At 38.9% G+C, this 24,262-nt stretch overlaps 1 protein-coding gene across 7 annotated transcripts in view; it reads right to left on the bottom strand.

Annotated features, from left to right (window-relative positions):
* Positions 1-24,262, bottom strand: part of MARCHF8 (membrane associated ring-CH-type finger 8) — a 121,881-nt gene that overhangs the window by 66,918 nt on the left and 30,701 nt on the right. For all 7 annotated transcript variants that reach the window (XM_032271614.1, XM_032271619.1, XM_032271622.1 and 4 more), the window contains exon 2: positions 751-930. In XM_032271614.1, coding sequence (XP_032127505.1) covers positions 751-852 — 102 coding nt within the window. In that variant the 5' untranslated portion in view covers positions 853-930. The remainder of the gene's footprint in view (positions 1-750; positions 931-24,262) is intronic.

Raw genomic sequence — 24,262 nt, 5'->3', positions numbered from 1 at the left:
CTATTCCAAATGAGTTTGTATAGCTTCCTCATATACACATGGCATTGGACTATATGTTTATGTTTCCAAAAAACTTTTATGCTGGAACTCTAATCCTTAATTTAATGGTATTTGGAGGTAGGTCCTAGGGGTGGAACCCTCTCAATGGGATCAGTTCTCCTATATGAACAGCCACATGACAGGGTGCTTTCTTCCTCTCTCCATGCCATGTGAGGACACAACAAGAAAGCAGCTGTTTGTAAGTCAGGAAGTGAGCCCTCACCAGAATCCAACCATGCTGGCACCCTCATCTCAGACTTCCAGCCTCCAGAACTGTGAGAAATAAATGCTTGTTATTTAAACCACCCAGGCTATGGCATTTTGTTACAGCAGCTAGGGCAGACTAAGACACATATTTAAAAATTCCAGCCATCTGGTGCCCAAATTTGACATTACAATAAATAGGGAACTAGCAGCATCATGTTCTGAGAATCCAAAGAACTCAGTCACAGTGATTAACCAAAAATAATCAGGCAGATTTATCCGATGAAGTTAAGACATTTATAACTACTTACAAGCACAGTAGTTTACACCAAAGTCTGAAAACCTAGAAATCTACCAAAAGAATTCCTTCTGAGTACAACTATTTGTGTGCTTATCAGTATATTATCAGAGAGAACCTTGATCTTTAGAGTTTACCCATTGTTCTAGATCACCTTTAATGAAAATTTAATAAAAATAATGAAACTAAAAAAGATATTCTCCCAGTACCTGTTCCTCCCTCTCCTTTTCTTTGGTCTTACTTCTGTAGACTCTAGCAGAGGTGGCATCCTGGGATGGAATGGCAGAGATCTGATGCAGTGGCATGCTCATCCCAGCCTCCTATCTGGTCGTCTTCTTCACAGAGGAGAGTCTCCACTGGTAGAGTCATTTTGGGCCATGGATTTCAAGCTGAGAGAAAATGAAGAGAGAAGAAACATAATTCAGCTAAAACACTTAAATTTCCAAGAGTGAGCTTAACATTTTATATTCATATTTCTATTTTAATAAGTTATGATGAAATGAATGTTTGGTCTTCAAAAACAATAGAAGATAAATGTCCAGGAGAAAAATTCTAAGATTACTCATAATAAGATGGGAGTACCTGAAAGAGGCAGGTGGATCGTGTATGTGCGTAATCTGAGATTAATTTTCCATTGGCTACTTAGGTTTAAAACGAAGCAGTGCCACCATTTATTTTAAGAATATTTTTCAAGTTAAACTTTTTTTTAGCATGATCAAGCATTCATCCTGAAATAATCAGTGACCTTTCCTTAAAACCACTGCCTGTGAGTCCACATAATGGTGAAATCAGAGGTTAGGAAGTCCAAATTAAATTCAAGATATCTATGATCCATACTTAACCTTCCAAAAGTATAGACTCTACACTAGCTGTTGGCAAACTTTTCCTGTCAAGGGTAAGATACATATTTTAGGCACTGTAGTCCAAGTCTGTTCCAGCTAATTAACTCTGCCACTGTGTAGCATGGAAGGAAGCACCCACAGAGAGCGTGTAAATGAATGAGAGTAGTTATGTTCCAATAAAACTTTATTTACAAAAATAGGCAGCAGGCTAGATTTAGCCTACAAGACTGCAGTTTCCCAAACACTGCTATAAAGGGTTTCCTAGGGAATATGAAGGGTCACCATGACACGCCTACGAACCATGGGAAAGGCTGCCCTTAGGTAAAATAACAGTGTCTGCATAAGCTATCTTCAGTGATTCAACGTACCCCTGCCCTTTTTCTGGTCTTCTCTTACACATCCTCCAAAATGTCTAATAGCTGAATTGTGTGTTGTTCTCTTTCCCCACTGAGATCTGTCCAACTCTGTATACAAAATCAATTAAACATAAATTGTCCAGAAGGTTTAATGTAGTAATGTTTCATGTTGTTCAAATTTTAACAGAGAATGGAAGCCTTCAACCAAAAGAACGAATCTCAAATTTGGAGGTTTTCATTTGGTAACCATGTGCTAGGGTGGTGGGTGGGGACAGGGGAGGCAGTAAGTAGGAAAAGGAAGGGTAAACAACAGGGCCTGACAACCCCAAGGTCACATTTGATAAGCGGTCACTCTACTTCTCCCAAAACTCTACTCTGGACCAAAGGTAGGTGTCTGTAAGGTACACTACACCAAGGTGCACTCTTGGCAGTGCACCTAAGCAAGCAGAGGAGCACCAGGACTCACAAAATGGCTTCCTTCACACAATTCTCAAATCAATGAACAACAAAAGGAACAAAAACTGGGAAGGAGCAACACATACAAGAAAATCAGCTAAAAGAATAATCTGTTTATAAAGTATAGTTTTATAGTAAGTGAGTAATCATTAATAATAATAACAACAACAAAAAAACAGGAAAATAGAGTGGGTGATGTGAGTGTCTAAACATCACATACCACCTACTCTATTTCAAGCCTTTGATGAGGCTGGCACAAGATAGAGCACTACTGTGCCCAAAAAACAGTCTGAATGTTTGTATTCAAGCACATTACACAAGACAAGAGGCACTTACTGAAGAGCTTCCTTATACTCCCTGGGAGATCATAGCAGTCAGTGGTAAGCAGTTTTTTCATCACTAATACACTAAAGTCCTCTGTTACAGATGGCAAAATCCATGGGGCCTCGTGGAACACTTAGCCAAACTGACCATAGCCACCTATCACACCAATAGCTGCCTCTGGTGCTTCTGATATAATCATCATTATTACATCATTGGTACATGCCCATAACAAGCCTGAAAAGGGCTACGTATGGTATAGAAACACAGGTACAAGAGGATCTCAAAAATTGCCATTGAAGTTAGTCTTCTGATATGCATCACCATTGCAAGGCAACAGACCTCTAAGTCTGCCTAAAGCAATCTCCCTCCTATGTCAAGATAAAAGTGAGTGGGGCTGGGCACAGTGGCTCACGCCTGTAATCCCAGCACTTTGGGAGGCCCAAGTGGGTGGATCATGAGGTAAGGAGATTGAGACCATCCTGGCCAACATGGTCAAACACCATTCTATTAAAAATACAAAATTAGCTGGGCACAGTGGCACACACCTGTAGTCCCAGCTACTCAGGAGGCTGAGGCAGAAGAATCGCTTGAACTCAGGAGGCAGAGGTTACAGTGAGCCAAGATTGCACCCACTGCACTCCGGCCTGGAAACACAGTGAGACTCCATCTCAAACAAAACAAAACAAAACAAACAAACAAAAAAATGAGTTTACAAACAAACCATAAAACAGACCATGCCATTTTTTATGCATGAAAAGTATAAAGCATTTACTCACATTATTTTCTTTGCATAATAATTTCCAGGTATCTTTTATAAAATTAATCTTTAAGAGTAACAGTTAAACCTCAGCACTTTGCTGAGGGCTTCAATTTGACTAATGCTAACTTGCAAAATATAGCACACCTAACATGAGCATACATATCTAGAAGAGCTGGACTGCCAAAGTTCGTTGTTTAAGAAACTGGTAATGGACGTCCAATGTTCAGGAATCAGAAGATTTAATATTGTTAAAATGGCAATTCTCCCCAAATTGATGTAGAGAGTCAAATCTCTATCAAAAATGGAGCTGACTTCTTTACAGAAATCTGACAAGCTGATCTGAAAATTTATACAAAATTCAAGGTACTCAGATTTGCCAAAACAACCTTGAAAAAGAAGAACAAAGTTGGAGAACTCACATTTCCAGATTGCAAAACTTACTACAAAGAATCAGTATTCAAGACCATGTGGTACTAGAATAAGAAAAGAAAGATCAGTGGAACAGAATTTAGAGTCCAGAAACAAACACACACATCTATAATCAACTGATTTTCAAGAAGACTCTAAGACCATTCCTTGGGGAAAGAGTACTCTTCAACAATGGTGCTGAAACAAATGGATAGCCATATGCAAAAGAAATCTGGATCTCTTCCTCACATTAACAAAAAATAGACAAACTATACACCATCAAAATAAAAACTTTTATGCTTCAAAAGACGCCATCAAGAAAAGGAAAAGACAGCCACTCATGGTGATTCACACCTAAAATCCCAGAACTCTGGGAGATCAAGGCAAGGGAATCCCTTGAGGCCAGGAACTCAAGAAAGGCCTGGGTAATATAGCAAGACTCAACCTCTATTTACAAATTAAAAAAAAAAAAAAAAAAAAAAAAAAAGGTGTTAAGACAACTGACAGAATAGAAGAAAAATTTTGCAAATCCTGTATGTAATAAGTGACGTGTATCTAGAATACATAAGGACTCTCTTACAACTCAGTAATATAAGGACAAGGCCATGTGCAAGTAGCTCACACCTATAATCTCGGCATTTTGGGAAGCTGAGGTGGGAGAACAACTGCTTCACGCCAGGAGTTCAACACCAGTGTGTGCAACATAGCAACGCACCAACTCTACCAAAATGATAATAATAATAATAATAAAGACAAATAACGTAATGAAAAACAGGTTACTCAGTATCATTAGCCATCATGAAAACACAAATCAAAACTATTAGATATAACTTTAATTATTTTCATAATTAAAGACCAATAGTTAAATGTTGGCAAGGGTATTTGTGAAACTGAAACCCTCATATACTTACTGCTGGTGGGAATCTATGCAGCGGTTTTGCAAAATAGTCTGGCTCTTTCTCAGAATGTTAATATATGTTATCATATGACTCAATAACTTCACTCCTAGGGTATACACATCCAAGAGAAGTGCAAACATTTCCTCACACGAAAATTTGTCCATGAATGTTTGTATCACATTATTCACAAAAGCCAAAAAGTGCAAACAACCCAAATGTCCATCAAATGATAAATGGATAAATCAAATAAGCTACATCCATTCAATGGAATCAAATTCAGCAATAAAAATAAAGTAATGACATATGCCACAATATGGATGAACCTTTTAAAAATTATGTTAAGTAGGCTGAGTGTGGTGGCTCGTGCCTATAATCCCAACACTTTGGGAGGCCAAGGCGGGCAAATTGCTTGAGCCCAGGGGTTCCAGACAAGCCTGGGAAACATGGCAAAACCATATCTCTACAAAAAATTCAAAAATTAGCTGGGTATGGTGGCGCACGCCTGTGGTCCCAGCTACTCAGGGGGCTGAGGTGGGAGGATCGCTTGAGCCCAGGAGGTTGACGCTCCAGTGAGCCAGTATGGCACCACTGCACTCTAGCCTGGGTGGTAAGAGTGAGACCTTGTCTCAAAAAAAAAAATTATACTAAGTAAAAGAAGCCAGACACAAAGAACCATATATTATATGAGGACAAGTTGTATGGAATGCCCAGAGGAGATAAATCTGTAGAGACAGAAAGTAGAGCAGTGCATGCCAAGAGCTGGGGTAGGAATGGGTAAATGGGAGGAAGTAGTGGCTTAAATGTTTTAGTTTTAGGATAATGAAAACAGTCTAAAATTGACCATGGTGCTGCTTGTAGAACTTCTGAGTATACTAAAAGCCACAGAAATAGTAAAAGGACTAAGATAGATAGAGAAAATTTTAATTTTTCCTTTGTATTATCCCTAATCTAACTACTCTAGATGACACGATGTCATCTAGAGTAGTTAGATTAGGGATAATACAAAGGAAATGGGTGACAAGAGCAAAACTCTGTCTCAAAAACAAAACAAAAAGACTGTGTTCATGTGTACAAACATAGGGGCTCTTAACATCAGCCAGTGTTGCCCTATCTCACCCTTCCAGTTTTGAGAAGGCAACAGAAAGAGTACAAAGTCAGTAATCAGAAACCTAAGTTCAAAGCCTGGCTCTAATTGCAGATATTGGCGCAAACTGATGAATTTCTAAGCTGTTTTGTTTCCTTGTCTGTAAAAGAGAAGAGTAATCATGTCTACTCAGTTCAAAGGGTTATTGTAAAGAAAAAAAAAAAAAAAAATGTCCAAGCTGGGCATGGTGGCTTACGCCTGTAATACCAGCACTTTGGGAGGCCAAGGCAGGTGGATTACCAGAGGTCAGGAGTTTGTGATCAGCCTGGCCAACATGGCAAAACCCCATATCTACTAAAAGTACAAAAATCAGCCAAGTGTCATAGGGGGTGCCTGTAATCCCAGCTACTCAGGAGACTGAGGCAGGAGAATCCCCTGAACTCGGGAGGCGAAGGTTGCAGTGAGCTAAGATCATGCCATTGCAATCCAGCCTGGGTGACAAGAGCAAAACTCTGTCTCAAAAACAAAACAAAAAGACTGTGTCCATGTGTACAAACATAGGGGCTCTTAACATCAGCACATCTGCCAGCAGGCTTTTCCAAGCATTTGCAGTGATTTCTCTCACTGCATCACAAAAACCTCCTGGTTTGCTTTGTCTTTCCAGTACTATTTTCTGACCCCCAAGCCTCAGTCAAACACAGATTTACACAACTGGGACCTTGAATCCTTTCTAACATTTACGTAGGATCCAGCTTGACTCAGAGGAAGCAAGGTTGACAACACCCTCCCTAAAGGGGAGTGGCAGGAAAGGCCAATCCTGAAGACTAGTATGGCTTCACAGTCAAATTATTCTATGCTCTTTCCAGATAAGTCAACATAAATGAAGATTCTGCCCATTCCAACAACAATGCTTGGGACAGATAATAAAGTGGGGAGCTAGGAGAAGACAAATGCCAGTTGCAGCATCTTAAAGGAACAGTTACCCCAGGAACAGTTTACATGCCTCCCTGTACCCTTGTTTTCAAGGTACCAGACTCTAGCAGCTCCCTGCTCCTCCCTGCTGTAAACTGTATCTTAACATTCTGACTGGCATTGTTAGAATCAACAACTTGAAGCTAAGCCTGTCTTTATAAGGAGTACATTTCACGTAAAAAATGAGAATTCCACGCACAGCAGCCAGCAAAAACAGAAGAAGCAGTAAGGGGAGTGAGGAGATCAGTTCTAGATACCAGCACTGAATGATCAAAGCCAGACTTAAAGCAGTGCATAGGGAGGGAGAAGCGAGGCCATTTGAAAAGGAGGACTAACATAACCTAGTGAGGGATCTAAACTGTCCCATGGTTTCTGGCTGTACCCTCACACTACAAGGATGCACAGAAGAGCAGTGGGGGACAGGGGTACACTCAATGTGGGCAGACTGAGCTTCACATGCCTTTAGGAAATCAAAGACATGTTCACAAATGCATACTGGGAGTCACTAGTATGTCAAGACACATTAACATACAGGGACAGAGAATCAGTCTTTTATGTCCTTTATGACATTATGTAGAACCTGTAGAATCAGTCATTTCATGCTAGAAATAAATGCTAAAGTCCAGTATCAATATCTAACATAAAAAAAAAAAAACCTCTATCTTGAGCCAGGCGTGGTAGCTCAACAGCAAAGATGGAGTAACATATAATCATGGATACCTAAAAAGAACTAATGACATGAATAATAAAAATCACACAAGTGAAAATATAAAGCAATTATAACAACAACAAAAAACATAGAAGAAAGAAAATGTAACAATTTGGCTTTTAAATGAACAGTATAAATTTCAATACAGACAATGGTATAAACATTACAATGAAATAAGCAATACTGACATAACCAAACTGGGAGGAAGGGAAGAGGGAAGTTGGGATAAAAAAGGAAGTCAACAGATAATTGCTAACGCTTATAAGTCAAGAAATAGGATAAGCATATTATTTGAAAACATGGAAGCAACTCTCAGAAGACACATGCGGCTGCCTACAGGGAGCAGGATGAGGACTGCGGAGGAGCAGAGCAAAGAACTACTGTTTTTCATTCTGGGACACTGGGTATACCAAGCTCCTAACCACAGTTCTAAAATTCAGAAAATTACCAAAAATTAAAAAAACAACAACGACAACACTCTAGCCTTTCTTTACCTATTTAACACTAAGACATGAACTCTTTTGGGGCCAAAATCTGACCTGAACTGATAGAAAGCTACTCAAAACTATACTTATGTTACTTAGTGTTGGGCTTTGACTTGCAGGCCCCAACCAGAAGCTTTTAGAAAAACCTCTTGGCCTTCCAAGAAACCTTGCAATTATTCTATAATGTTTATAATTTTTGCCAACCACCTCGATTGATCCTCCACAACTTAGTGTAAATACTACATACACTTCAATGCAGAAATAGTAGCACATTTGAGTAAGGGATCTTACCCCAAGCCTTGATGGGAGTATCTGGTAATTTATAGTATATGTAACCAGGCCTAGTGGCTCACGCCTGTAATCCCAGCACTTTGGGAGACCAAGGTGGGCAGATCACAAGGTCAGTAGTTAAAGAACAGCCTGACCAATATGGTGAAACTCCGTCTCTACTAAAAATACAAAAATTAGTAGTCCTGTAGTCCCAGTTACTTGGGAGATTAAGGCAGAAGAATCGCTTGAACCTGCGAGCCAGAGGTTGCAGTGAGCCAAGATTGTGCCACTGCACTCCAGCCTGGGCAACAGAGTGAGACTCCATCTCAAAAAAAAAAAAAAAATTATAGTATATGTAGCAGATTACTTTCCTCAAATCCTGAGAATTTCTAAATTCCAAAATATTTCTGATCCAAGAGTTCTGAATAAGAGAGTTTCGGCTTACCATTCATTTTTCAAAATGAAATGTATTACCTTGATTACATGTATTTTAGTACAAGTATTATTTTTTAGATTTTGAAGATATTTTGAAGAAATCAGTGGAGAGAAAGTATAAAGAGAGTAACAGGTATGAGACTTGTATAACCTTAAATGGATCAACACCCAATTCCACACACTTTCCAAAAGAGGCATTATTCCCGGATCATTATTTAGGTAATGAATAAAGAGGTTCCCTTGTCTCATTAAAAATTTGAAAAAGTGAAAAAATTTCACTTGACTCCTCATTCATATCCCGCTGTTGTCCCATCTACACTACTCTTCTAGGATAAGGGGTCTATGCTCACATTCAACATTTCTTCACTTTCTATACACGTTTCAACTAACTGTAATCTGGCTTCAGTACAGTAAGGTCAACAGTGCTCTCCATAGTAAGCCTAAAAATTGTTTTCCAGCTCTCATGTTATTTGACTTGATACTTTTACTCTCTTCCTAGTCTTAAAATACTCTTTTCTTTGACTTAAATGATGTAACACTGTCCTACTGTTCCTCCTGCCCCATCTCTACCTCTGCAGATCTATCTCCTATAGCACAACATTGTATGCTGAGATTCCTCAAAATTCCATTTAACCCTCTCTGATTCTCAATCTGTGCTTCCTTTTCCTGGGTGATTTAATCCATAACTTTGGGTTGTAAGCCCACCTTTTACAGATGTTATTTAAAAAGAGCATACTGATAAATCATATTTTATTGAATTTAAAACTTTTGTACTTTAAAAGATACCATTAATAAAACTGAAGATAAGCTACAGACTAGGGAAAAAACACTTGGCAATGTATCTGATAAAAGACTTGTATCTAGAATAAAGAAAGAATGCCTACAACTCAGTAAGACAAATACAATTTAAAAATAAGCAAAATATATTAACAGACATTTCATCGAAGAAGATATATGAGAGTCAGGCATGGTAGCATGTGCCTGTTGTCCTAGCTATTTGGGAGGCTGAGGCAAGAGGGTCATTTGAGCCTAGGAGTTCAAGGCTACAGTGAACTATGATTATGACACTACATTCTAGTCTGGGCAAGAGTGAGACATTGTCTCTAAAAAAAAAAACAACAAATAAAATAATAAAGATATATGAATAGCTAATAAACTCACGAAAAGATGCTGCTAATTAAAACCATGATATACCACTATACCCCACTAGAATGGCTACAATCAAAAAGACAGTCAATACTAATTGTTTGATACAGAAAAATTAGATCCCTGATGTACTGCTGGTGAGAATATAAAGTGGTATAGATACCTGGAAAACAGTTAGGCAGTTTCTTAAAAAGTTAAACTTATCATACAACCCAGGAATTGCAGTGTTCCTTCAGTCCCCTCAACCTCCCAGCATCTCCCCACCACAGACTACATTATTCTCGCCTGCAAGGCTCTTCCTTCCCCTTTTGGTCTAACTAACTATTCCTCAACCATCTGACCATCCTGACAGAGGAAATTCCATATTCATTGGTCTTTATAGGATCAATGAAGAAACTCTATTTCATTAACAATTTTCACAGTTAGAACGTTAGACTTACTGAGCACTTTGAATTAATAACTTTCTCCCCTACTCAGCCATAAGCTCCCCAAAGGCAGCATCTCGTTTTGCTCCCTTTTGCATCTCTTTTTCTGTGGCCCAATGCCTATCACAAAAGATCTATTCAATAAATGCTGGTTGGATCAATCTCCCTGAGACAGTAGCCAAAAATGTCTTGAGAATTTCATTTTTAACTCAAACTTCAAATACCCTAGTGGAGATTTGGAAAGCACTAACAAAAATTCAGTATTTGTCAACCTCGTACAATTCATTTCAAATGGAAGAAACCACTGATCTTTAAATATCTGCAGCAGACTGACCATATCAAACTTAGCTGAAATTTGTAATGGAATTCAAATATAGTGGAATGTAATCTAAGTATCTTTAAGAATAATTCTAAAAGATGGAAATTATAAGTAGGTAAGAATTACTGATAAAAGCATTTTAAGACAGAGGAAAACTTAAGTGTCTTAAGTTACAGATGAGAAATTTCAACCTTTGAGTCAAAAACCTAATGCTGGACAGATAGCATGTTACAGAAGCTTGCTATCAAACAGTTGAACAATTGCCCAAATATGCTACTGCAAAGCCTTCTTCCCTTCACTCATCCAGGGAATAAGGCTGCCCATGCCACACTCGCTGTCTCACTTTCAGTTAACCACTGGTTAGCAAGGCACGAATCTTAAGCTATAAAGATTGCCTTCCTCCTGCCTTTCACTGAAATGAAGACCAAAATTAAACTTGAAAGCTCTGAGAAACTTCAGGGAAGATGACAGAGAAACACTATAAGGTCTCAATATGCTACCCACTAAATAAAAAGTCTGATGCAAAGTTTTGTTATTTGGGCTTGGCCTGTTAAGGGTGCCCTGTCTCACCATTCCTATTCAACACAGTACTAGAAGAATAAAGGGTATTCAATTAGGAAAGGAGGAAGTCAAACTGTCTCTATTTGCAGACGACATGAGTGTATATTTAGAAGACTCCATCGTCTTAGCCCAAAATCTCCTTAAGATAAGCAACGTCAGCAAAGTCTCAGGATACAAAATCAATGTGCAAAAATCACAAGCATACCTATACACTAATAGACAGAGAGCCAAATCATGAGCAAACTCCCATTCACAACTACCACAAAGAGAATAAAATACCTAAGAATACAGCTAACAAAGGATGTGAACGACCTCTTCAAGGAGAACTGTAAACCACTGCTCAAGGAAATATGAGAAGACAAAAACAGATGGAAAAACATTCCATACTCACGGTTAGCAAGAATTAATATCGTGAAAATGGCCATACTGCCCAAAGTAATTTACAGATTCAATGGTATCCCCATCAAATTACCACTGACCTTCTTCACAGAACTGGAAAAAAACACCTTAAACTTCATATGGAACCAAAAGAGAGCCCACATAGCCAAGACAATTCTAAGCAAAAAGAACAAAGCTGGAGGCACCAGGCTGCCTGACTTCAAACTGTATTACAAGGCCACAGTAATCAAAACAGCATGGTACTGGTACCAAAACAGAAATGCAGACTAATGGAACAGAACACAGGCCTCAGAAGTAACACCACACATCTATAACCATCTGATCTTTGACAAACCTGACAAAAGCAATGGGGAAAGGATTCCCTGTTTAATAAATGGTGTTGGGAAAACTGGCTAGCCATGTACTGGAAGCTGAAACTGGACCCCTTCCTTACAATAAAATTAACTCCGGATGGATTAAAGATTTAAACATAAGACCTAACACCATAAAAACCCTAGAAGAAAACCCAGGCAAAACCATTTAGGACATAGGCATAGGCAAGAACTTCATGGCTAAAACACCAAAAGCAATGACAACAGAAGCTGAAATAGACAAACAGGATCTAATTAAACTTAAGAGCTTCTGCACAGCAAAAGAAACAATCATTAGAGTGAACTGGCAAGCAACAGAATGGGAAAAATTTTTTGCAAGCTACCCATCTGACAAAGGGCTAACATCCAGAATCCACAAAGAACTAAAGCAGATTTACAAGAAAAAAACAAACAACCACATCAAAAAATGGGCAAAGGATATGAACAGACACTTTTCAAAAAAAGACATTTATGTGGCCAACAAACATATGAAAAAATGCTCATCATCACTGATCATTAGAGAAATGCAAATAAAACCACACTGAGATACCATCTCACGCCAGTTAGAATGGTGATCATCAAAAAATCTGCAGACAATAGATGCTGGAGAGGATGTCAAGAAATAGGAATGCTTTCACACTGTTGGTGGGAGTGTAAATTAGTTCAAATATTGTGGAAGACAGTATGGTGATTCCTCAAGGATCTAGAAATAGAAATGCCATTTGACCCAGCAATTCCTTTACTGGGTATATACACAAAGGATTATAAATTGTTCTGTTATAAAGACACAAGCACACATATGTTCACTGTGGCCTTGTTTACAACAGCAAAGACCTAGAATCAACACAAATGTCCATCAATGATAAGATTGGATAAAGAAAATGTGGCACATATACACCATGGAATACTATGCAGCCATAAAAAAAAGATGAGCTCATGTCCTTTGTAGGGACATGGACAAATCTGGAAACCATCATTCTCTGCAAACCGACACAAGAACAGAAAACCAAACACTGCATGTTCTCACTCATAGGTGGGTGTTGAACAATGTGAACACATGGATACAGGGAGGGGACCACCACACATTGGAGTCTGTTGAAGGATGGGGAGCTAGGGGAGGGATAGTGGGGGTGCGGAGATTAGAGAGGAATGACACTGGAAGAAATGCCTAATGTAGGTGATGGGGGGATGGAGGCAGCAAACCACCATGGCATGTGTGTACCTATGCAACAATCCTGCAAGATCTACACATGTACTCCAGAACTTAAAGTATTTTTTTCTTAAAAAAAAACAAAACAAAACAAAAAACTATTAAGAACAATGAGTTCATTTTAAAATATAAAAATGAGCTGAATTTTTTTTTTTTTTTAAATTCATAGTCTCACTCTGTCACCTAGGCTGGACTGCAGTGGCATGATCTCAGCTCACTGCAACCTCCACCTTCCTGGTTTAAGCAATTTCCCTGTCTCAGCCTCCTGAGTGGCTGGGATTACAGGTACACGCCACCATGCCTGGCTAATGTTTTTGTATTTTTAGTAGAGACTGGATTTCACCATGTTGGCCAAACTGGTCTCCAACTCCTGACCTCAGGCAATCCACCTGCCTCGGCCTCCCAAAGTGCTGAAATTACAGGAGTGAGCCACCATGCCCGGCCATGAACTAAAATTTTTTAATGTAACAAGAATAAACAAGGCCAGGAGTGGTGGCTCACACCTGTAATCTTAGCACTTTGGGAGGCCAAGGCCGGTAGATCACTTAAGCTCGAGTTTCAGACCAGCCTGGGCCACATGGTGAGAGCCCATCTCTACTAAAAATAAAAAAAGTTTGCTGGCTGTGATGGCACACACCTGTGGTATCAGCTACTTGAAAGACTGAGGTGGGAGGATCACTTGAGCCGAGGGGACAAAGGCTTCAGTGAGCCAAGATCGCACCACTACACTCCAGCCTGGATGACAGAGGGTGATCCTGTCTCACAAACACAAAAAAAATAAATAAATAACTACCAGAAAATATATATGCAATTACCAATAGTGAAGAAATCCTAAGACATAAAACATATCCCACAGACTAAAGTTTACCCAAAAACAAAAGGCTGAAGTTTGTTAGTTTTAAAATCTCCTAATTTAGAGCATTGCCAGGTGTAGTGGCTTGTACCTGGTAGTCCCAGCTCCTTGGGAGGCTGAGGTGGGAGGATCACTTTATGCTAGGAGTTCGAGACTAGCCTGGACAACATAAGACCTTGTCCCCCACCAAAAAAACTCAGAGCATTACTAGAAGTAATAAAGGGTACAATTAATGTTAAATAAAACAATAATAAATAAGCAATGTGGAAGTGGAAAATAAAATCCAAACCATAAATGGTTTACACAGATAATAAAGTATCTAAAGAAACTGAAAGGTACAGAAATACTACCTGTGAATAATTATGCTGGAGGAAAAAATGAGAAGAAAGCACTTGCAAATCATAAGTACTTTACATGCATACTTCATTTAAAACTCACAGCAGTGCCAGGAGGTAGAGAAACTTTTATCTCCTTTGCATGCATGGCTTAGTGAAGTTAATCAACTTGCCCAAGCTTTCACAGCCATATTTCAAGGACTCTCAGCAGCTAGCATTTACCTGATCTTACAAAAGGTGCCAACAAAAAGGTTTTAGACAACTAGACAATAATTGCCCCTGACTAACCTGGGATTCCAAGGTGCCAATTTCAGAGATGTTAGAATGGATAAAAATGCACATCTTTATACTTGACTAAATATGACAGCATGCAGCAACCTACCAGGTGAACCTAAAATATGTAGAGTTGTTTTTCTTTTTAATTTCACAGTGTCACTGCTATGGGAAGGACTAAAATAAAACATGGTATGTTGCTGGCTTTGTTGTGGTGAAGAAGAGCTATTATAATCCCCAGGGATACAGAAGATAACATGGATTTCACATTTGAAGTATTAAATAGTGACATGCCTTTTGCTGCCTTTTGTCTATACAGAGGGACATTTAACTGAAGCAATGGTTGTATCTGCCTAAAATTTGGCAAAGATAATAAATTAGATATTTCAAAAGTGGGTTATTTTAAGGCACTAAGATATGCCTCAAACAGTTAGGTCTGATTCACAACAGCTATTTAACTGTATCATTTTTTGAGTTCACTTACAAATTTATACCACAAGCCACAGAAAAGAAAATTGCATTTAAAAACTATAGCCCATATCCTCATATTCTTTCATCTTTATTCTAGCAGACTATGTGAGGTAATTTTCCAACATGCAGCCTCAGAGGTTAAAGCCAAGAAGAGCGGTAGAATGGATTCAAGGTGTGCCAACAATGCTACCCAGTAGAAAGAAAGTCCATAAACCTGAGCCCCTAAGGAAAACAAGGGAGCCTAATCCTGGAAGTCCTGTCCAATATGCAAGTGCTTGGCCAGGAGAAAGCAGTCAGGCTGAAAGCCAGTGTATGCAATTTAGAAGTAGAGTATTAGGGGCCACAGCTGCGTTGAGAGTGAGACGGTAATGTGGGGCAGGCATGACAGCTCCACACAGTGCATGCTACAGGGACTCCTTCAATGACTTGGGAAGACCTCAGCGCAACCACTCTGGCAGGTATATGAATTAGGTAAACCAGGTGTGATTACTGGAAAAAGGGCCTAGACTAATGTCTGGGCTTTCTTAAAGATTTTGCATCTCAGGGAAATTATGGAATAGACACATTATTCCCTTGCTAACAGTACACAAAAATACAGAAAACACTCAGAGTTAAGGAAAGAGAAGATTTGTTAGGGTTTGTTTTTCTTTTTTAGCATTTCATTTCTGAGAAAGAGAAGCATGAGTTTAACTGCTTTTGGAGTTGAAAAACACTTTCAATCAATCAAGCACAGAAATAGTCTACCTTCGGCCAAGTGCAGCGACTCATGCTTGTAATCTCACCACTTTGAGAGGTGACAAACACCTGAGGTCAGGAGTTTGTGACCAGCCTGGCCAACATGGTGAAACTGTCTCTACTAAAAATAAAAAAATTAGCCAGGCATGGTGGTGGGCACCTATAATCCCAGCTACTTGGGAGGTTGAAGCAGAATTGCTTGAATCTGGGAGGCGGAGGTTGCAGTGACCCAAGATCACACCATTGCACTCCAGCCTGGGTGACAAGAGTGAGACTGTGTCTCAAAAAGAAAAGAAAAGAAATGGTGGCCGGGCGCGGTGGCTCAAGCCTGTAATCCCAGCACTTTGGGAGGCCGAGGCGGGTGGATCACGAGTCAAGAGATCGAGACCATCCTGGTCAACATGGTGAAACCCCCATCTCTACTAAAAATACTAAACATTAGCTGGGCATGGTGGTGCGTGCCTGTAATCCCAGCTACTCAGGAGGCTGAGGCAGGAGAATTGCCTGAACCCAGGAGGCGGAGGTTGCGGTGAGCCGAGATCGCGCCATTGCACTCCAGCCTGGGTAACATGAGTGAAACTCCGTCTCAAAAAAAAAAAACAAAAAAAAAAAACGGAAATGGTCTACCTTCTCTAGCTCCTCCAAGAGCTCTTCAGTGCTTGCCTTGCAGGGAATAGTGTCTGATCCCTACAGATAAGGAGAGGAGGATAAAGGAAAGGTCAAGGCTTCAGCAGCACAGAGTTCTGGGTACTCACCAGACCATTAGAGAAGAAACTTAAAACTTCTCTGCCTCCCTCCTTGAAGGCTCAGTAATGAAGCCATTATTAGAACTGCTGGCGTGGATTTTTCCCTTACTATGTAACAAACTACCCAAAACTTTGTTGCTTAAACAGGCATGATTTCCTATTTCTCATAATTCCATGGATTGGCTGGGCAGCTCTTCTGCTGCCCTTACCTGACTTACATAGGCAGCTTCAATGGGCTCAGCAGGGAAGGCAGGGCCTTCTCCATATGGCCTTTTACTCTAGGCTTCTTCACATGGTGGCAGCAGCATCCTAAGGCAGTTCCCCCACTACACATGGTGCCTCTGTTGCATTGTGTCTGGTGGTATTCCATTCAAGTCACATGATTGAGACCAAAGTCAAGAAGGGGGAAAAGAGGCTCTACCACTTGATGGGTGCTATGGTTTGGATGTGTCCCCCAAGTTCATGTACTGGAAACTTAATCTCCAATGCAACAGTGTTGACAGGTGGGACTTTTAAGAGGTGATTAGGCCATGAAAGCTCTGCCCTCACTAATGGATTAATGCTGTTATTGAGGAAGTAGGTTAGTTATCATGGGAGTAGGTTCCTAATAGAAGAATGAGTTCAGCCCCCTTCCCTTCTCTCCATCCCATGGATGTGCTTGCTCTCTTGCCCATCTGCCTTCCACCATAGGATGATGCAGCAAGAAAGTCCTCACCCAGGCTGCAGAACTGTAAGAACTAAATCTCTATTCTCTATCAATTACCCTGTCTCAGATATTCTGTTACAGCAGCACAACTGGACTAAAATAATGAGAGAAACAAGTAAAGTCACACTGCAAACCAGGAAGAGCTGGGGGCAGGGAGGGTCATTCATTAGGAGCCATTTTGTAACAATTTACCATATATTGTTTTCGCTACTTTTCCCTCTGCTAATTATTTTTATCAGTAGAGTTTATTAGACATTTTCATACCTAATTACATATTAAAAGCTATTTATGATCTTTATGATCTGGGGGAAAATGTGCTCAATTCTATTTCTACTACAGAATAACGTTAATAAATAGATCCAAAAATATTCCAAGGTTTAGAGACTAGAATTCCTTCTAGCAATCCATATCACTTGAAGATCTCATGTTCCCTAACAAACACATAGATCTTTTGAAGCATCTTTAGAGGAAGTAACAGAGGAAGTAACAGTGGCCACAGTTTATAAAAGAAAAATCGAAGGCGGTTATACTTCATTTGAAGTGCTTCCTGCAGAAAGAATTCTTAGCATGTCACTGTACAATGTAGCACATAAGGACGGTAGCACACACTGTTCTGCACCAGTCAGCTGTCATCTCAGGCCAGAACAAGCATATTCTCTACATACTGCAGTAAACCAGAAAAACCAGAGCAGGATTTGTCTTACCTACTCACCCTTATCCCCTGACCATCCGAGATATGTCTGCCCAAGCAGGACAAATCTTCTCAAGGACCCCTGTACATGCCATGGTCAACCCTACCCTTATTCATTCTGTTCTACTTTCTTGGGATGCTCTTCTCTCTTTGTCCATCAGGCCCAAAATTCCCTGGCCTACAGGGCATACCTCAAAGCATCTCTCCTCTGCAAGCAAAATAAGTTCCCCTTTCCCTTCCTTACTACCCATAGCACTTACCCAATTTCTTTACAGAGGGACATTAATCATATAAAAATAGTCCTTCAATATTGAAGTGATGGTTAATATCACATGTCAACTTGACTGGGCCACAATATCCAGCTATTTGGTCAAACATTATTCTGAATGTTTCTGTGAAGGTATTTTTTACCTAAGATTAAGATTTAAATTGGTAGACTTTTTTTTTAAGGCAGGACAGAATTTATTCCCATTTTACAAATGAGGAAACAGAGAGGTCAAGTGATCCACCTGCTCTAGGTCTCAAGTCAATACATGATCCAGCTGAAACTTCCTTTCCTAGATATACAATGGGAGTAATGCCAGACCTGCTTCTCAATACAGATACACCGAAAAACTGTTTTAGTCTCATTCTTCTGCCAACTGAAAAGTAAATATTCACCAGGCCCTGTGCACATAACATTATCAGTCAGAAGTCTGTTATTAGGAATGTAAAACCATGGTGCAGATTAGGAGTGGGAAGATAACACAGAAAGGATACCAAGAGTTTGTCAACTGTCCCTAGTTTGAGTTCACCTTTTTTTTAAGAGATGCGATTTTTTTTAGGAGATGGATTTCACTATGTTGCCCAGGCTGGGCTTGAACTCCTGGGCTCAAGTGATCCTCCTGCCTCAGCCTCCCAAGTATCTGGGACTACAGATGCCTGTCACCACACCCAGCTTCTAAATTAGTAGACTGAGTAAAATATACCACTTTCCATAATGCAGGTGGGCCTCAGCCAATCACTTGAAAGCCTTAATATAAAAAAAGACTGACCTGCCCCAGAAAAAGAGGGAATTCTGCCAGCAGGCTGCCTTCAGTCTTAAAACTCCAGAATCAACTCTTCCCTGAGCCTCCAACCTGCCGGCCCACCCTACAGATTTTGGACTTGTTAGTCTCCACAATCATATGAGCCAATTCCTTAAAATAAATCTCTCTCTCCCCCAGTCTCTATATACATAGAGGTATATCTGTGTGTGTACACACACACACACACACACACACACCCACCCACCCCCATTGGTTTTGTTTCTTTGGAGAACTCTGAGTGATACAACATATTACACAGTCATTCCTTGCAGGGTATAAAGCCTAGCCTAATTATAAGGCTATATGCTTCCTGGACTGTTGCATATTTTTTTAGCATTCTCTAGGGTCTTCTGTACCACCATGTTTAGTATTCCGTATGGTGTTCCATACAGCGCAGGGGTAAAATATTCCAGGAACTTTAATGTGTGCTTCTTTATGACTAAACTTTCTAGCTTTCCAGTTTCCTAACCTTTCTGCACTGACTGTGATATGGATATATAATAAAAAAGCTGAAAGAAAGAAAAGGAATATTGCTCCCATTTTCCCATGGTGAAATCCCAAAGGTGGTTAATGTCTATTAAAAACTAGTGGTTTTATTACTAACTGGCACAAAGTGATAGAATGTAAAAAAACACTACCAATTACTGTCTGCTTTATAATCCTGGAATCCATTCTTTTTAATTTCCTCTACCTAGAAAATACTTTATAGTGAAAAAACTATAGTAAAAGCAAAAAAAAGTTTTAGTCAATCATCAAAATAATAACCCAAGACCTAATTTAAAGTAACATAAATGTAAACCAGGAAATAGTTTTTAAAATCAGCTCTCACATCTTAGATATTTTCTACTTTATTTTAAATCCCTTTGGGAAAACCTAGAATATTTAATTCAATTATCCGAAGCAAACAAATGGACCAGCACGTATTTTCATAGTCTGACCCAAACAATGAACTGGTTCATCCATCATTTCCTGAGCATCTTCCAAGTGCCAGGCTCCTACCCGGAAACGGAAAATTTTAGAAGTGAACTACTGCTATCCATTTCCTCCCTAAAATATATTAGTGAATGCCCAGAAAATAAAGAATGCTTACATTTATTAGGCTACTCTCTAACAATGTGCATATTTCTGCTACTAGCAGTTGTGTACATTTTCAAAAACCTATTGTTTAATCTCCAAACCTGTTTACGTCAGCTGTACTCATTTTGCAATGGTACAATTTAATACTATATAAACTGATCACAAATGGACAAAAATGTGGGTACAAAAGTAAGAAATTACTATTTCTATAAAAACTGAGTTGAACACTTTGGAAAGCATCCATAAAGATGTATTACTACTTTCCTTAAAATTTTTTGATAAATTGAGTATATATCAAACAACTATTTAAAAAAACAGAAAACAATTCTAAAATACCAGAATTCTGGCCAGATGCAGTGGCTCATACCTGTAATCCCAACGCTTTGGGAAGCTGAGGTAGGAGGATCTCTTGAGGCCAGGAGTTTAAGACCAGTCTGGGCAACATGGCAAGACCCTATCTCTATAAAAAAATTTAAAATTTAAAGAAAAGATAGAATTCTGTGCTGAGATTGCTTCAAATGTTTCTGAAGTCTCAATCTACTTTAAAGAAAGTGAAACTAGAAAACAAAGAAGCTACTCTATAAATGTGGTTATTACAAGAACAATAATACAGAATTCAGTGGACGCATAATACTAAAAAAAAGTGCTACCCTAGATCACAAGACTGGCCTTTTGCATCCTCCACTATTCCCAGAACAATCCATTGTAGCAATAACCTCACACTTGAATAAGTTATGCTATTTAAAACTGAAATCTCCCTCAAAAGTATAGCAAAAAAAAAAAAAAAAAATTACATATGTATGTACAAGGTATTCACTACAGCACTATTTCTAACAGCAAGACTAAAGACAACCCAAATGTCCATTAACATGAGACTGACAATAAACCATGGTATATTCACACAAGGTATGAATGTATCTACAAGGTATTCACTGCAGCACTATTTCTAACAGCAAGACACTAAAGACAACCCAAATGTCCATTAACATGGGATTGACAATAAACCATGGTATATTCACACAATGAAACAGAAAAAAGGCATGAAGAATGCCTCTATTTACTTCTGTGGAGTGATCAGCAGGAAATAACAGGAAGACAAAAAAACAAGAAGAAAATTATACATAGTGTGCTACCATTCACCTAAGATGGGATTAGTAGGCAGAAACTACATGTGTGTGCAGGTGCATGCCTAGACATGTGCATGCGCGCGTATACACACACACACACACACACTGCTTGTTCATATGTTTTAAGTAGACTACAGGGAAGAGGAATAGAGGGAACGGAATCAGAGCTAGACTTCTGATTCTGCCTTGTTTTACACACTTAGCTCTGGAACCATGTACATGTTTTCCATAATTACTTGTCAAAAAAAACTGAAAAACTATCATCTCTAAAATTCAAAAGCAAAATGAAATAAACCAAATATTTATTGAACTGATGGTACAATCATGCAAAAAGGAATTATTTCCTTTTCTAATGACTTAACAGTTTTACCAGAAATTCCTAGAGGAATCTATCCTAAAAATGAAAAGAATTTAGGAAAGTGCTTTTAATTCTTAAACTATTTTCAGTAATCATATTGTTAGTAGTAATACTGATAAGTAGTGGTATCAATCAATATGATTAAAAACCAAAATTTTTAGCATGAGGCACAAATATAAAATTAAAGAAATTCAGCAAAATCATCTATTCCTAATACTAGAAAAATCAGTATGAAACTCACAAAATATTTTATCTTAAAAACAACATATTTCCTAGCTCTGACAACTGAAAAGGCCTAGAAGCAACAACTAATCTGTAGTTTACAGATTGTGGTCACTAAATACAATTTCCCTCTGAAAGGAACCAGGGCTGGTTGAAGAAAGGGATAATTCCAGATCTATGGCTGGTAATATACAAGATAAGCCTGGACATCTTGTCACACAAGAAAGCAAGAAGCCATCAGAGGCACTCGTGCCAAAAAGACCAAGGAGCTAAGTTAAAGTCACTCTCATTGGCCAAAGAAGGGACAATTTAATCATTAATAAGAATAACTGTGCCTGGGCACACTGGTTCGTGCCTTACAGTCCCAGCTACCAGGCAAGCTGAGGAGAGAGGATCACTTGAGACCAGTCTGGGCCACATAATGAGACTCTGTCATTAATTAATGTAATTAACTCATTAAACAATAACTGCAATGAACTTAAGAAATTATCAAACATATTAAATTCACATGTTAGCTGGGTATAATGGCTCACACCTGTAATCTCAGTACTCTGGGAGGTCAAGGTGGGAAAATCACTTGAGGCCACGAGTTCAAGACCAGCCTGAGCAACATAGTGAGATCCTGCCTCTACAAAAAAAGATTTTTTTTTTTAGTTAGCTGGGTTTGGTGGTGCATGCCTGTGGTCCCAGCTACTTGGAGGCTGAGGTGGGAGGGTTGCTTGAGCCCAGAAGGTTGAGGCTGCAGTGAGCCATTATTACGCCACTGTAATCCAGCCTGAGTGACATTGGAAGACCCCGTCTCAAAAAAAAAAAAAAAAAAAAAGTAAGAAAAATCATGTGTTTATAATGGTATTTTTTAAATAAAGTTTTTTTTTTTTTTTGGAAATGCTAGGGACCGTCCAAGAGTCACTTACTTAACCTAACTTCCCTGTACAAGCTATACCTTTGGGTAACTGAATAGTATGTAAAAAAGAAACTTCCAGCTAATAAATGAAAAAGTATTCCAGCTAATAAATGAAAAAGGAATGATGAAATTAGAATAGCAACATCTTGCACACCAATGAGTAAATAATGGATCTATGGGGCCGGACGTGGTGGCTCATGCCTGTAATACTAGCACTTTGGGAGGCCGAGGTGGGTGGATCACCTGAGGTCAGGAGTTCAAGACCAGCCTGGCCATCATGGTGAAACCCCATCTTTTAAAAATAAAAAAAATTTTTTTAATGGATCTATGTAAAGAATAGTCAATACTGTTACAAAGCAAAAAAATCAGACATTCAGCAAAATTCATACGTAATAGTATGAGTAACTGCACAAGATAAATGACACAATTTTTTCAGTAAATAACATTTAAGGAACAAAGCAAATAAATAAGGAAAACCTATAGCTGAAAATGTATTAAAGAAAACATATCAACTGACTGTAATGTGTAGACCTTGTTTAGATCCTGATTCCAACAAATCACAGTGCACACAAACACACAAACAAAAGCGTGAAATAACTTTGAGATGATAGTGGTATTGTGTGATTTGTTCTAAGAAAAACAACCCTTATCTTTCAGTGAAAGTATTAAAATATTTACAGATAAAATGAATAGAACAAGAATGTACCCACAAAAATGCAGTGGGAGGGGACTATAAGGAAACAAAAGAGGCTATGAGTGGATACCAGCTGGTGCCAGGCACAAGGCAGTTCACTGTATTCCTCCTTTATTGCTGCGTATGTTTTAAATTCTCCATAATAAAGTTTTGAAAATCTGATGTATGACTGTACGTCTGTATGCTTTAATAATAAAATGTTCACGGCATACAAAATTTTTCAGGATTTCCTGTTTTATGTTAAAACGGCTTCTCCAGTTCTTTCCTCAAAAAAAGGCAATATTTGTACACCTTCACCTGTTATCTGGGGCTCATGCCCCTTATTTCTCTAAATTATCAACTAAAAGCACAGGGCCTGCTATACAGGAAGTATTCAATAAATATTTAATGAATGAATTCTGTTTGCTATACTTCTCTGCTCTGCTAAACCTTCCAAAACTCTAATCTGATCCAATTTGTAGTAAAGAATGCATAAATAGAATCAAGTATTAAAAAGATAAAAATTCCAAAGCCCTGTACTTAACCTTTTAAGTTTATGTTTCATTTAAAAAAAATGCTTGTTTTTCTTGTGGGAAAAAACACAAAACATAAAATTTACCAAATTAACTATTTGTAAGTGTACAGCATTCAGAAGTGTTAAGCATATTCACATAGTTGTGAGACAGATCTCCAGAACCTTTTCATCTTGCAAAACAAACTATACCTGTTAAACAACAAAAGGTGCTTATTTTTGTTGTTTGTTTTTGAGACGGAATTTCACTCTGAGATTGCGCCATTGCACAATCTCAGCTCATTGCAACCTCTGCCTCCTAGGTTCAAGCAATTCTCCTCCTTCAGGCTCCCAAGTAGTTGGGATTACAGGTGTGCACCACCACGCCTAGCTAATTTTTCTATTTTTAGTAGAGATGGGGTTTTGCCATGTTGGCCACGCTGGTCTTGAACTCCTGACCTCAGGTGATCCATCCACCTCAGCCTCCCAAAGCGCTGGGATTATAGATGTAAGCCACTATGCCTGGCCCAAAAGGTGCTCATTAATACTTCCTACCCATTGT

Source organism: Sapajus apella, unplaced genomic scaffold (genome assembly GCF_009761245.1).
Source record: "Sapajus apella isolate SASKATOON/1434 unplaced genomic scaffold, GSC_monkey_1.0 scaffold243, whole genome shotgun sequence".
NCBI lineage: Eukaryota > Metazoa > Chordata > Mammalia > Primates > Cebidae > Sapajus > Sapajus apella.
Note: the sequence above shows the minus strand (reverse complement) of the source record. Positions and strands in the feature narration are given on the sequence as shown.